This window comes from Glandiceps talaboti, chromosome 23 (assembly GCF_964340395.1).
Source record: "Glandiceps talaboti chromosome 23, keGlaTala1.1, whole genome shotgun sequence".
NCBI classification, from domain to species: Eukaryota; Metazoa; Hemichordata; class Enteropneusta; family Spengelidae; genus Glandiceps; species Glandiceps talaboti.
In genome coordinates, this window is record NC_135571.1 from 8,342,953 (window position 1) to 8,359,271 (window position 16,319).

Genomic DNA, 16,319 nt, shown 5'->3' on the forward strand with positions numbered 1-16,319 from the left:
CACAACGAAAACACCTACTTCATGAACTTGATATAATGCTTTCAATGGCAGCACATGACAATGCTATCAGATTAATTGGATGTATCACCCAGCCAGGGGCACGTGAGTTATCTTAACATAATTGATCATGAATTAAGGTGTGTGAGCGTGGACAGGCCATGGAGTGGTGGTGGTGGTGGTGGTGGTGGTGGTGGTGTCTGTGTGTCGGTGTGTCTGTGTGTCTGTGTGCATGTATGTGTGTGTGTGCGATGTATGTATGTATGTATGTATGTATGTATGTATGTATGTATGTATGTGTATGTATGTATGTATGTATGTATGTATGTATGTATGTATGTATGTGTATGCATGTATGTATGTATGTATCGCTAGGACTGGTGAGATCAACTTGTGTAGTGTGTACTATCAATAATTGTTTCCCTTTTCATATGCATTTTTGTTAAAGTCCAACCTAGCATCATACTCGAATTTGCCCCATATGGTAACCTGGCTGAAGTATTACGACAATCAAAGAGAAAAACTGTTATTGCTGAACCACCTGCAGATGACGATGACATATACCAGTACTGTGATATTACTAACTCCAAGAATACCCTGAATTCTGATCAGTTAATGACATTTGCTGAACAGATTGTCACTGGCATGGAATACTTAGCTGGCTTGAACGTATGTCTCTGTTTCAATTTATGAATGTACCAAAAGTGAACGTTCATTAATAGTTTATACACATACAGATACACATGCCATGGTTGAATGCTCTGTGTTTGTTGACAAATAAGATGTATAACATCGCTATCACTATAGAAACGCTCACTCTTCCTAAATTAGTTGCAGCTACGATGTTGAAATTATTGTTTGCATGATGACATTGCTATTTCTTCAAACTGGGCCTCAAGGCGGGCATGTGTGAACCGACCGACTCGTGTAAAACAATGGCCAAAGGGGAGGGGAGTAAACTGAGGAGGAGGTACGAATGCTTAAGTATTAGGGATGGACAAAGTGAGGAGGAGAACGGGAGTACTCGTTTTATTAGCCAGGTTTATGTACGAATTGGTTGTAATTACGGTCATTTTTGTTTCGGTAGTATAACATGTTAGGAACCGTTTAATCTCGATGACCGTGAGTAAGCCTGGTTTTCTGGTGAAATAAATTAAGATTCACATTTGTCTATTCGCCTATTGATAAACCATTGTTAACAATAACTATTGGACGTGCTTTTCCATATCTTTGCAACAGATTGTACACCGTAAGCTGGGAGCAAGGAATGTTTTTGTTGGGACTGATAGAGTTTGCAAAATAGCTTCGTTCTCCCAAGCAGTCGCCCTCAACGATGGCAAAGCTGTCAAGGAAAAGCTGCAGGTATAACTCAATATTTAGTGCTTATGTAATAAGACTGTTGGTTTCGAAGCGAGTTAAAGTAGACTTTCAGATACGTCGTGTTGCTGCGCCCTCGCCGGCATGCTCATTATCTATGAAAGGGGTTGACGAATTGTGTTAGAGTGCTTCGTCATGGCGTACCGTACTGACTAGAGCTTCAGCTACGCGCCACCAACACATCGTCTATATGCAGATGTGACTCTCTTTCAACAAAAAATGAATTAGTTTGTAAATTATGTCGGAATGTCGGAATTTCTCCAGCGCGAAATGGCAAGCCGAGTACTAGGTCAAAAGAAACTGTTTGAATTTGAAATTTATATATCAATTGTACCATTATATATATATATATATATATATATATATATATATATATATATATATATATATATATATATATATATATATATATATATATATATATATATATATATATATATATATACATATATATTACAACGTGAAAATATATATTGAAAGGGGAGAACTATACAAATCGCACAGTTAATATAAAAATGGACACATATAAAAAGAATCGTAAAACTATACCTAAAATTTAAAATGGAAAATAAAATTAAAAAATCAAAATGTTATTGTTGGTCTAGTACTCTGCTTGCCACTCATATTATTTTCACAAAGTTTTTTTTTTCTGTTGAAATTAACTGAATTAACTAGTACATCAGATAGATTTAGACTGAGGACACTCTAGGAATGTAGATCCATTACATAATGATTTTGATGTCAATGATTGGTATTTGTTTTAAAGGGTCGTCTTCCGATCCGATGGATGGCTCCTGAATCCCTGAAATCGGATGAGTTCTCCTTTAAGACCGACGTGTGGACTTACGGTATAGTACTGTGGGAAATAGTTACTCTAGGTAAGATGATTTATGGTTTGATTAAAGTATAATCAATCTGACGAATTAAGTCATCTAAACTGATAGTACTTTGGTAGTACTGGAACTCTTTCTTGGTTGTAACTCGAGTTGTCTGACGATCGCACTATGCGTGAAACTCCGAGTTACAACCAAGAAAGAGTTCCAGTACTACCAAAACTATTACGCTCTGCCACTGCGGTATAGAGCACTGTCTTAGCAGATTGATATTCACCGAGTATATATATATATATATATATATATATATATATATATATATATATATATATATATATATATATATAACTCGGTGAGTATCAATCTGCTAAGACAGTGCTCTATACCGCAGTGGCAGAGCGTAATAGTTTTGAAAAAAAAAATATATATATATATATATATACATATATATATATATATATATATATATATATATATATATATATATATATATATATATATATATATATATATATATATATATATATATATATACGCAAATACCTTCTTAAAAATAAAACATGCACATTTGAGAAAATGTATTACCAGTTTCTGTATCTGTTCTTTACAAGGCGCCTCCCCATATCCTGGACTGCCCAACAATGAGATTTCAGGTCGTATACGCGATGGAGAACAAATGGATAAACCGTCTCACTGTACCGAAGAACTGTAAGTAGTCAACAGAAAAAAACACGTTTTGTATAGGTAAATGCAAAGTTAAGTTTATTACGGCACCGGAAACCGTGCTTGCAGCTAAACTAAGATAGACACAAAATGAACCTTGTATTGTTCATAAAGTTTGAAAGGCCGTCAGTTTAATTGTAGTCAAAATAATGTGGCATTTCTGATGAATTTCGTGGTCTTTCGATGTACAGTGTTGTGGATCTCTACTGTTTACAATACCTTTAATCACAAAGGCATCACTATTATCCACTGTGTCAGTGAGCCAAAATCTCAATCGCATTTCCCTGTTGTATGCAATTAGTCACAAACGAGTATCATTCAACAACTAGTATCACTTAGCGCTCCACTATCAATGTCACGATATCATTCTTTACTAGCCGCCATTAAGTTCTGTCAATTTTCCTAGGAAAGATACTAAAATGTTAAGGCATCCCTAACTGTATGTCATTGGATAGTGATGAGTATATTACATATATGACACTCAACTGTCGATATTTTACAGGTATGCCGTAATGCAGCGCTGTTGGAACATGAAACCAGGTCGTCGTCCTTCTTTTGCAGAGTTATTGCTGGAAATGAAACGTCTGATTGGGAAGGAAGATGTGAGTTGATTAAGAGCCATATTTACAATCAGTAATCGTAAAGGCAATGTATCCAATGTTTTACTGGCCCTGTGCTAGCTATGTGAGCGATGCTGTAACAGAGGTATTTCGTATAGCTATATGCCTAATGTGTGAACAATGCACATATTAAAGGAAAATAGTATGCTTCCAATTTAGTTAGCACACTGATGTGTACAACTGTGTACTAGGTGTGCCGTACATAGCTGGTATAGGGATGTGCAGAACAATCATGTACAGAGGTGATATACACTTCCCTTTAAGAGGTATACTTTTCACTGCCATGTAGCAGGACTGTTAAAATATATACCTTATAAAGTTGCTATGAAGCACATAGCTGGTACATGGCTGTGTTCCTCTTCCTAGCACTCGGATATGCAAGGTTCCCAGAGGATGTACCCAAGTAAAGGACGGTGGGGATGGGTGTAATTGACGAAGATTATTATCAAGTTTTGAAAATGTATTTGTTTATTCCAGGTGATGGACTTCGACCAGTTTGACGGCGACCTGTATGGTGAAGTCGGCGATCTGTAGTCATGGCAATGAGTTGTTCTTACAACAGTTACAAGATGTCAACTAAATGATACTAAAACATAACTAATATTCAGCTTGCCAGGGAGGCCTCATGGAAAAGGAAACGGACAAGCAAAATACCATTATAATAACAAAGAAGAATACTAATGAACATGTCACATGACACTCAGAATAGGGAGTAGTTGAACTTTCTTACATTATATGAATATAGTTGAGTATTATCGCTGATAAGTCACATAATTATCCTAACCTAGTAATAGTCATAAACAAGTTATTCTTTTTCTTGAAGACTTTGTATATGTATAACTTGTCTTTAGTACTGAGTACCAAGCTCATCAAACATTTTCCTTGGTGAATATATAATTATAACCAAGAAAAATTCATGGTTATATTTGACCGAATGTCATAACAACCTAGTGCTTAATACACGTTTTGGCTTTTTTCTCGAAATAGTATTTACTTACGCCTTTTGGTACTAATTCTCTACTGTATAAGTTTTTTACGTGCGAATGTTAATCTCAATCTTATCAGGACATTTTATATTATATTATATGACTACATCTAGAGTTAATGAACAATGCATAAGAACCAACCGAAGTGCCAGCAGTAAAAGACCTCCATCCTGATTGGTTAGTTGTATCTTGATACTGAGACTTAGATTAACCATACTTATTGTACTAATAAATAAATCAAATTCCCGTAAATATATATACACGATTTATGGTCACCGATGGAAAAAGTGTCCATAGAATTAGTCGACAGAATGTAGTTCCTTTGATAATTATAATAAATGATAATTATTTGGCATATAAATTCAAAGTTTAAGTATCACATATACATATATTCATTGATATTTTAACCACACGTATTAGAATTAATAATCACTGAAAACAATACTTGTTCAAAAATAACATTTGATTTTATTATCCATAGAATGCTATGCTAAAACTTAGATGATAACCATATTTAACCAGGATTGTTTGATGTTTAGATCAGTTTCTATGTAAAACAAGGAACAAGGTGATAAGATTATAATTGTCAACTTTTTTGGATATTTTTTTCATAGTTATTGTAAATTCTTTTGATACAACTGACAAAAAAGAGATGCATTTGCTTGAACGAAGTGAACTAGGAGAAGATTTCAAGCAAAAACAAATTACGTTAAGTTAACAAGATAACTGACACAGAAATAAAAATGGGTTCCTCTAATGAAAGTTAATGCGATGTTTTTATTAGTTTGTTTATTATATCTATGGGAATTAGGCATGTTACAAATTAAACGCTCAGTTCATAAACTTAATAAAGTTAAATGTGATATCGTGTAGAAATCTAATCCGTCAATGGGGTTATGGGATCCGGGATGTCTGATGTTTATACTATGACAAGTTAACAACACTGATTGTATCGCGTGTCATTGCATGAACCTTGTAGCATTTCTGATTACCACGAGCAAGCAAATGCACCGGTGTTATTTCCCAAGTTGTGTTATAAACGGCGTTGCAAATATTCATTTTTTTTCTAGAAGTTAGCACATGCATATGATAATTTTGAAATGTTGCCTACGCTCTAATGTACTATTAAGAGACCAAACAACGGCAAAAGTTTATTTTCAGGCATATTTTACGTTGACAGACATAAATTCGATCAAAGTGTGTGTCTATGTTTGGGTTTGTACTTAATAATCGATTTCATTATTACCAGTTGTTATATTATTATATTTGATGCGAAGGTATGTACTCAGTTCTTGTAAATTTTGAATTACCGATGTTAAAAGGTCAACAACAGGAATGTTTCATTCACAAAATGTACTCACTTTTAAATTTTGTGTGTATAATTATAGACCTTTGTATGTCTATTATTATTTTAATACTTAACTAACTAATCCTACTGTATTATTTTAGTATTCGATGTGTATGTATGTACCTAGCTTTTTACAAACTTAGTTAAAATGGCCATGTAGATTAATTAATGAACTTGTGTTTCACTTAGATTTTGTTAACAACGTACTAATTGTTGTTTTCAACCATTATCATTCTCCTGTCTTTCACATATTATCATGTAATGAATATATTAGTTATGTCCGATTTCATATTTTTTCTAAACTTATTAAAATATGGTATTTGGGGTTTTAAAACTTTCACTATTATTTTTTTCATTTTTAACCAAGTAAAAAACGGTTTCGCCAAACGTAAACAAAAGATTTCCAATAACTGCATTGCCCGTCTTTGGAAATTATGCAAGGACAAATTGTGTCGTCCAACTTAAGACGAAAACTATGTAATATGCTAAAAACCATGTGAATACTTCTTTCATTGGAGACAACACCACGAACCGCGAGACTGTTGATATTTTAACTTCCATTTTTTACATTTAACACATCTGACCATCTATTTGTGCTCATATTTCCATACACCTTTTGGACATTTTGCTGAAAACAAAGCAATATTTCAAAAACCTTGATATAAAAATTATTTCCCTGCAGTATTTTCACTTGCAAAGTGTAAGTTTTGAAAGATATAACCAGACTTTGAGGATTATGATGTAATATTTACCATATTTGCAGAGGAAATAAAAACATAAAAATAGACCAGAAGATATTACTTGAGCATCCCAACTGTATCAACTGACCTAATACTGTAAATTATGGACAAATGTTTAAAACATTATTACCCTACCAACGTTGAATTGAGCCAGCCATTCTTGAAACAATTACTTATGAAACAGCAATACACAGGCTTTCTTTTCACACGAACAGATCTAAACAGTAGACTGACATCGGACATGCATACAGACAGACAGACAGACAGACAGACAGACAGACAGACAGACAGACAGACAGACAGACAGACAGACAGACAGACAGACAGACAGACAGACAGACAGGCAGGCAGGCAGGCAGGCAGGCAGACAGACAGACAGACAGACAGACAGACAGACAGACAGACCACAAAATCTCCCCTTACCGGAGGTAATTATGATTCTGAACTATAGATGGTGATGTCTTTTATTCGAAAATAGACGGGTTTATACTTCGTTTTTTACGAGTCTAGCCCTAAGAAAAAACTGTCTTGTTTCAAAACTAACAAGTTCGTCTGTTTTCCTGGAATATCAATCAATCAATCAATCACTTTATTTCAGAACAATAGGGCCACATGCCCAAAGAGTCGACATTACACAGCTAGAGCGATGGTCATGATATGGGATAGTAATGGATACATTTGAATTTTAATGATGATAAATGTTTTGTGTTAAGACATTGCAAATATCAAACCACTGTTTGACCTGAAGGCAGTTATTCATACAACATGTATTTTGTCCTCATCAAATCGTCTTTGTTTGTAATGAATATGACTTATATTGTTGTGAGATGACAAGGAAAATAGAATATCTTTAATTTTTAGCTTATTCTTGTAATTAAGTTGGGAATGTACACTTTGTTGTAAGTTTGAAATAAACTTGGCAAAACCATATATGTCTTTGTCACTATTATTGTATAATTAGATGTTATTCCCCAAGATACGATTGGCCTAAGGGGCCTTTGTCACAACGAGAATAACATAAGTATACCAGTGCCAGTCATATCAATGAAAAATCGAGGAGCGTAATGGAAATTTTGAACGTTTTGAATCATATTTCGAATACAGTAGAACCAGTGACGTAGACACGTGTTGTTGTGATGTAGAACGACAAGAGCATATATTCCATATTTGTTTGTTTACCTTGGTTTGTGCATGATATAATGTATAGCAACCGCTAGACGCCATAATGAAATTGTTATCCATATTTGGACGAGTTACTGAACATACTGAATCCACAAACTCAAAGATAACATTACACAAAATTCGTTAGTGGTCTGAGTTATAACAAACATTATGCACAAAGCTCAGCTGAACAAAGTACACCCAGCTTATAACATACATTGATTCCAATTCACCAAACAGTTTATTTTAAGATTGTAATTTCACATTTTGACACTGATACTATGCATACTGATATAACTACACTTGCATCATGGGTGGTACTTCCATGCCAATGCAAATTAATGTTAGTGAGTTTGGTGGCTTAACTTTAATGAACAAAATGTTAACACATACTGCACAGCATGGATCTCCCCTTTACCTCCGTGTATAACCTCACTCTAGAAATGTGCGCTCCAGGTATGGAGATATGTCTGAGTTCTCGGAGCGTATATTTCCAGATAAATAATCCATAGCTATAATATATCACTGATGTATTATGGGAGATCTCCCCTAATACACCCATGATTATATATTGGAATAAGCCAAGCCAGCCATTTGACACCTCTCATTTTTATCTGATTCTTATGTTACGGTATACTGATGCAATGAGTTACTACATGTACGTGCATGTACACGCATTCTTATGGGGATCGTTCGTGTGTTTACAGTTTAGAATAGATGTCCAAACTCCTCTCACAAACGGTGGAATTGATCAATGAAATTTTCCCTGTTGGTCAGCCAACTCACTATTCCTGGAACGCATGCTATATGAATACGTATTTTCGATTTTTGAAAGCAGAAATCTACTAATTCTTACCTTCCCTACAAGTCTCACTCGAACTTGCCGCCATTTTGAATACGCAATGGACGCTGGGAAAATCAGGGCTTCCGTGTTCGTCGCTATATGTAGATTTCATCCGCAACTAAACTAAGTGTACTTGGTACTAGTACTAGTATGTATAATGCCCTCGCTACTCGTATTTTTGTACCCGTTACGATCTGGCTCCTAATTAATATTTGTTACCTACCCCTGACAGTGTATAGTATACTATTCTACATGTAAATGTTTTCCAGTGTTATTATTTTCAGAAGTTTTTACAGCGTGTATTTGGAAGCATGCTTATATGTATATGTACCGTAGACATAAATAGGCTCAGATGCATACATTCAGAAATAATGTTTATGCAAATGTCAGGAAACGCCCATGTTACAAGCTATGCATCTTCGAATTTTATATAGATTGGTATAAGTATTTTGGCAATTAATGGACGCAACATGTACATGTATAATAGCTATAGCCCAGAATGTGCATTCCAACAATTTATGTAGGAACAACAACTAAAGTTTTACCCATATGGAAGAGGCATTACGTTTACATCTGGTCTTTGATGATCATATGCGTATGTAAGGTCACACCACGAACCCTTTATAAACGTTGAAGTTAAAATGGCACAAGCTGAGTTTATAAGTTTTTTACCCGAGTGAAAATACTTACAAAAAACTTCATTTTAACTGTTCTAGTATAATGTTAATGCTGATGCATAATTTCTATGACTTTTGCAATTTGTATTCTGACATTGTTAGAACTGGTGATTACATAGTAGGGAGTTCCTTTACATTTAATACGTTGTTACTTTGGTATTAAATAACATTGTCTGATCATTTATAAGTTTTATCTTAATACAAGGATTGAGTTCACTTAATTGCAAATGGAGGTTAAGAATAGACACCGGTAAGTAGAATACTGTGAGTACCCTTTTAATGTGTTGAATAAAAAAAATACACCCTAAAACATATCAACTCATCTTGCACCCCTTTAATGTCCAGATTACCAAATCATGAATGTCTGGAGACGCAATCTTGCGTGACAGATGCTATACATTTCGGCGTAACATTTCATTTTCAAATCACTAAAGTTGGTCACATGATTCCAGTAACAGACATGAAAAGGAGAAAAGGTGAAAGGGTTAGGTTTAGGAACGTGGCATACCAGCAGAATTACCAAAATATGTCATATATCACTCACCAGGTTAGTCAAAGCAAGGTACATGAATATTTATAAGAAGTCAGTATTTTTTGTACCTCGTTTGTACATACATTTTTATTACATGGCATCCACTGTAGATGTCAATTTTGGCCAAGGATGGTGTTATATGTGGCCTATTTTATTACAGTAACGTACGGCTTTACAAAGAAGTATTCTACCCAATTTAAATTTCATCGCACTTATCGTTTACATCTAATTTATTATGTGAAACCGGACAAAATCATAAAATATGGGACTAGATTCAAAAATATAACAGGCGACACATTGATCACCAAAAACTAGAGGAAGAACTGTGGCTTGGATTTGGGTTTGGGTTACCAAGACACATGCACTCTTAAGCAAATTGAATTATATGTACTATTCCCCAATACTTTGCTTCGTTCAGCCAAGAAACCTATGAATGACTTAAGGGGCCCTTTTCATCATTCGTCTAGGTACTTGTGACAAACCTTACGCAACGCGTATTTTTAGGCTGATTTAAATACAACAGGAAAATAATATACATCATGCATAATTCATGAACAGTCGACAAACCTGTATGTATGTCTGTCTGTCTGGCTGTATGTATGTATGTATGTATGTATGTATGTATGTATGTATGTATGTATGTATGTATGTATGTGTGTATGTATGTATATGTCTGTCTGTCTGTCTGCATGCCTGCCTAATTCAACATACATACATACATACATACATACATACATACATACATACATACGTACGTACGTGCGTGCGTGCGTGCGTGCGTGCGTGCGTGCGTGCGTGCGTGCGTGCGTGCGTACGTACATACATACATACATACATACATACATACATACATACATACATACATACATACATACATACATACATACATACATACAGAATGAAAGACAATGAATATACACAGAAACACGGTGCGAAATCATTTGTTTACTTCAATGAACTGTATACCTTATTCTTATTGTCGGATGACATACGGAAGAATTAATTTTTGTTCACATTGAGATAAAATGCAACATTGTTTTGTCTGTGTAACTTTATCAAAATCGATGTGTGAGATGCTAAATACAGCATGCCGCTATAGTCACTCTGGTTTGGTAATCATGACATAATATCTTTTTTTCCTGAAAGGTGATTTTCAAAGTACACGACGATGTTCAGTGACACTGCGAGTGTGATATCTCTTACAGGTCAGTTTGCGATGATTTCTACTGGCTGATATTCCTGCAGCATGGTTATTTTTAACATATTTTACATATATGGATCATGAAGAAAGAGTAATCATGTAAAAGAAAAACATTCAGGCCAACCGGCAAAATGTTAAAAACTATGGCAGCCAGACATTTGCATCTCTTTAAATATTTCTAAATACAGTAAAATGACAATCAACAGGTAGGGGACATTTTTGTCACCGAAAATAGCTATGGTGACTATATAGGGAGCAAGTAATAACTATAGTGATCTACTGTCCGACAACTCACAAGTTTGGTGACACGCAGCTGTAAGGTTTGTCAGCAGATAGCCAAAGGTAAAATATTAAGCTATATTATCTTTCCTGTTCTTGCACGACTTCAGTGTGTTCTAACTATATGCTTAAAGGATACAGTGAAAACCATAGCTATTGAAACAAAAATGTATTGCTCAACAAAACTTTTACCGACATAATTGTCAAATGTTATTGTCTGGCTAGACAATACTTATTAACAAGCATTATCTCTGATCAGATAACTAAAAAAAAGTGCCATTTAGTCATTAACATTACAATTGCTACATAATAGCGTCGTGTAAGTCAAAAATTGAACAATAATTTGTAACATTTTAATCCACCGACTTGACAGAAGATGTGTAAGTTGTTACAATGTATATGATTGTGCCACGATATGTTAAGATAATGGTAACTCACACAACGAATGTGTAGCAATGTTGGTAAGTTGTCACACTTGACAATGGACACTGTTGCATACAATTTCTGTCCAGCTGAGAATATATGTACAGTGTTACAAAGTATAGTGGATTTCAATATACCGTTCAGCTGCTTTGTTGGGCACAATCACATAGAAACTAATTAGATAAGAAACTAAACATGTTAAATGAATACAGTTTCGTTCAACATGAAATAAACTGAGAAACCTCCACGCAGACATCAAATGTATATCTGAAAAAAATGGCGCCCGCGTGTCTAAGTGTTTTTGCCGTGCATTGGATTAAACGGTTTATTTCAGTCAAACTAAGCACAGCAATAAATTGAGATCTTGTAGCATGTGCAGTTTCTAATTGAATTCTTAGTGGTTTTATCAAACAGAGTCACTAAACGTATTTTTCAAATCCGCTGTATCTGTGATGATCTGTTAGGATAACTCTTGACCCGCCAGACGATAGAAATGAAAATAATTTATGTCCAGCTGAAAATATGTATTCCAGTGATTTGGCGTCGATCTATTCATGATAATGGTAGCTCATGTAAAGAAAATGTAGCAACACTGACAAATTAAAACTTTTGTTACGCTAACTGATAACAAAAAACAAGCAGCGTGAATAAGATTTCTGTCGCCGACGATCCTGACGAGGTTCGTTTCGTTTCAAGTCACCTATGTTCCTTTACACATCTACTTAGATTGTTTGGCTTATTTTTTTTTTTTTGATTTTTAAAAAAAAAAAGAAATTGGGTGTTTAGTTCAAAATAGTATGTTTAAGGAGAACATTAGCTGAAACTTTTCATATTACATTATCGCTGGGCCGTAAAGCTATTCATTCCTGATCACCATAATTATAAATTTTATGCAAATGGTTTAGCTTTGTTTTAATGGGATAAACTTCAAACAGACTTTTAGTTTAGGTGTACTTAGGATTAATGTATACACTCATTCTATTTACAGTTAATCTACCAAGCCGTAGCAAGATGAAGTTGTTGATTTTAACTTTCCTAGTAGCCATCTTTACCGTGCCAATATACGGTGAGTAAACAAATGGAGTAACATGAATCACCTGTGGGTGAACACATGTGTGTAGTTGTAAACATAATATGATACAACAAATACAATCAAATTGATTTTTAAGTCCACAACCAAAAATCAACTCCCAAAGGAATCTTGATTTCAACCTTGATTTCATACTGTTACTATATTGTAATAGCTGGCTCGCGGAAAATCGTACCAAAAATCTAAACAAATAAATTAATATAACATATCCTTGGACCAAACTTTGTCCTTACAATTTTGTATTTGTGTGGGAAAGTATGTACCTTTGTTTGTGCAATCACCTCGAATAAAAACTATTTAAAAAAAATATTACAATTTGCAGGGTCAGACGATAGATTGAAGCAAAGTTTGACAATATATGATTCTGCAGTCACACTGTAGCAACTTCAGTGTTTAGCACAAACCGAGTACCACGCCTAATATGTAACCCCATAATAGTTGACACTAGAAACCAATCACGTGACAGACCAATTGCTATAACTGGAATGCATTGACAAAAATAAAACGGTAGTTTGGGTTGACCACCTCAAAATTGAATGCTGATGTAATCTTCCTCCCTCCACCTCGGATGTAAACATGATTTCAGATAATGAATTCTACGATTTACCAAAATTCTTCTTTAAAAAAATAAATTCAATATTTGTTTGCCATAATTTGCAGGGCGGTTATGTCTTAAAGCCAAGCCAGCAACTGAGCCACCACCAACTCAACCACCACCCCCACCACCAACGACTCAACCACCACCCCCACCAACAACTCAGCCTCCACCCCCACCAACAACTCAGCCTCCACCCCCACCAACAACACAACCTCCACCCCCACCAACAACAAAACCACCTCCGGAAATCTGTGAGTAGCTGTTAGTCAACCTTTATCTTATTTAGATTTTTTGTCTTTAGATCCACGTCTTTGTATGGCATTTATTATAAATTTGTAATCATGTGTATGTATGTATGTATGTATGTATGTATGTATGTATGTATGTATGTATGTATGTATGTATGTATGTGTGTGTGTGTGTATGTATGTATGTATGTATGTATGTATGTATGTATGTATGTATGTATGTATGTATGTATGTACGTATGTACGTATGTACGTATGTATGTATGCATGTATGCATGCATGTATGCATGTATGTATGTATGTATGTATGTATGTATGTATGTATGTATGTATGTATGTATGTATGTATGTACGTATGTATGTCCCATTACCCGTTTCCACGTATATGGTTAATTCTGCTGACTTGTTTTTATCAAAAATTTAAATAGTTGAATTCATTTTGTTTTTATCTCTAGTGACAACGGTAATACCAACGTTGGCACGTGAGTACTAAGATATTTATCACATCAATACTGCATGCAAAATAATGTTATTGAGGTGAAATTTCACTTGTTAAGGGCATGTATAGTTCCCCATAGCTTATATCAGTAATTAAGGTATATTTATGATTTATAAAGCTTGTGCTTCTTGGCCATGCCTCACTGGCATTTTCTGAGAAATACTCGTATGCATAATTTTTCATAACATTATTTATTTATCAATAATTTAATTAATTATTTAATTATCATTAATTTAATGAATTAATCATTTATAGTTGATGTCATCACCCTTGTATTCATCAAAATGGCATATGTATTTACATTTACATATTGCCTCATTTGAATAATCTATGCTGTTGCTGTTTTTGGTAATGCTTGATTAAATGTGGCTATTATACCAGTTTCATAAGTGAGCACATGTATAATTTCTGCTGTATGCTCACCAAACATAGTTCATCAGTGAAACTAGACGCTTTTTTAATTTCGGCTGTAATGTCAATGTGGTGACTCTGACTGTATCCATATTACTTGCAGCATGTGTATACCCTGTAACCCTTAGTAACATAGCTCAGGGACAAAGCGCCAGCCAAGTGTCTGATAAACCTAGAACTGACTATACAGCCGATAAAGCTGTTGATGGGAATGCGGATGGGAACGTTAAAAATGGATATTGTTCAATGACTGGAAAGGAATTTGAGCCATGGTGGAAACTGGATTTGGGATCTTCAAAAGATATTTATGAAATTCGTATCCACAATAATATGGATGCACGTAAGTTTTAAACAAACTTAATTTATCGGAATAAGTCGGCATACTTGTTATATTTTGACCTCCTAACATGAGATAAAATGCAGGCACTGAGAATTACGGCTATTTTTGAAAAATACGTGAACAAATACTATGCCTTTTAAAGTGGCTACATTAAAACAAAAAAATAAAAAATAAAACTAATTTATATTGTGTTTCTACCAAAAAAACATCTGAAACAACATAAATGAAGTTTATTGTTTGAAATTGCTCTTTTCAAACACAAAAAAATAAAAAAAATACCTATTTATAAACCATGTGGATATTTTAAGTGTTTCTTTTAAATATATTTTTAGAAATGTGTTTAGTTGTAAAAATAAAAAAGCTATATTTCTTAATTAAATTAAATTAAATTATATTACATTTATGTTATTTTCGTGTTGTTTCAGGAAGAAATAATATGTTCATCATCATCATCAACAATAACATTATTTTATTTCTTTTAGCTTATCGGTTGAAGACTGCAAGGATCCATGTGGGAGATAACTCAGACCACACAAAAAATCCACAATGTGGCTACGCTATTCTGGGCAAGATGACAGCCGAAAACCCTGTCATCATCCGATGTGGCTGTGATGTACCAATGAGAGGACGCCACGTCAGCATTCAATTGACTGACAAGACACGCCCTCTAACGCTGTGTGAGGTTGAAGTCATGTCAGGATAAAACTAAATTCAATATGACTAGACGTGCACAATCCTATGAACTACTCTTTTCTTGTGGAACACTAATTTCTCAAGTATATGAAGATCAAATGTACTTTGAATGGTGGTGGGTAAATCTGTTTGGAAATTGATTTTCATCCATGCCATCATAACAATACAATTTCCAGTAATACTATTAACATGTATTGCAGTGGTTGCTATGGGAATAAACTACAACTCCTGCAATTTAAGAGTGGCAGTGCATGTGTGCGTGCTTGGTTGTGTGTGTGTGTGTGTGTATGTGTGTGTGTGTGTGTGTGTGTGTATGTGTGTGTGTGTGTGTGTGTAAATCCTTTTGTCTGTATTTGTAGCTGGAACACCACTGGACTCACTGTAATGGAATTTAATACACATATTTGACGTCAGACAAATCAAAATACAAAAAATAAACTGATGTTTATGTGCAGGCCACTCAACCAGATTGACGACAGAGCACCTATAAGGGAATATATGCATGACACTCATCATAAAGAGGTAAAGGGTTTTAAAAGGTATTCTGCAAAATGTGTTCCAAGAACATTTTTAGGGAGTCAGGGGGGTTATTTTGACGACATTTTATTGACTACTTTATGGAATGCTTTTCGATATTTTAGCCCTCATTATTTGCTTTTGTGGTGCACCCCCTGTGACACTTCTTTTGAAAATGACTAC

The 16,319-nt window shown here is 34.6% G+C and overlaps 2 protein-coding genes across 2 annotated transcripts in view; both read left to right on the forward strand.

Annotated features, from left to right (window-relative positions):
- LOC144452682 (uncharacterized) overlaps positions 1-7,489 on the forward strand; it is a 23,835-nt gene extending 16,346 nt beyond the window's left edge. Inside the window, exons 18-24 of the mRNA XM_078143827.1 lie at positions 1-102; positions 446-666; positions 1,237-1,359; positions 2,141-2,252; positions 2,819-2,915; positions 3,433-3,532; positions 4,028-7,489. The exon at positions 1-102 is cut by the window's left edge and continues 15 nt beyond it. Of these exons, the coding sequence (XP_077999953.1) occupies positions 1-102; positions 446-666; positions 1,237-1,359; positions 2,141-2,252; positions 2,819-2,915; positions 3,433-3,532; positions 4,028-4,084 (812 nt within the window). The 3' untranslated portion in view covers positions 4,085-7,489. The remainder of the gene's footprint in view (positions 103-445; positions 667-1,236; positions 1,360-2,140; positions 2,253-2,818; positions 2,916-3,432; positions 3,533-4,027) is intronic.
- A 3,836-nt stretch (positions 7,490-11,325) lies between these two features.
- Positions 11,326-15,831, forward strand: LOC144453055 (fucolectin-like). The gene is made up of 6 exons (XM_078144328.1): positions 11,326-11,381; positions 12,730-12,807; positions 13,492-13,680; positions 14,133-14,159; positions 14,691-14,927; positions 15,410-15,831. Exons 2-6 carry the CDS (start codon positions 12,753-12,755, stop codon positions 15,628-15,630), a joined length of 729 nt encoding a protein of 242 aa, XP_078000454.1. The 5' UTR covers positions 11,326-11,381; positions 12,730-12,752; the 3' UTR covers positions 15,631-15,831.
- The last annotated feature ends 488 nt before the right edge of the window (positions 15,832-16,319 follow it).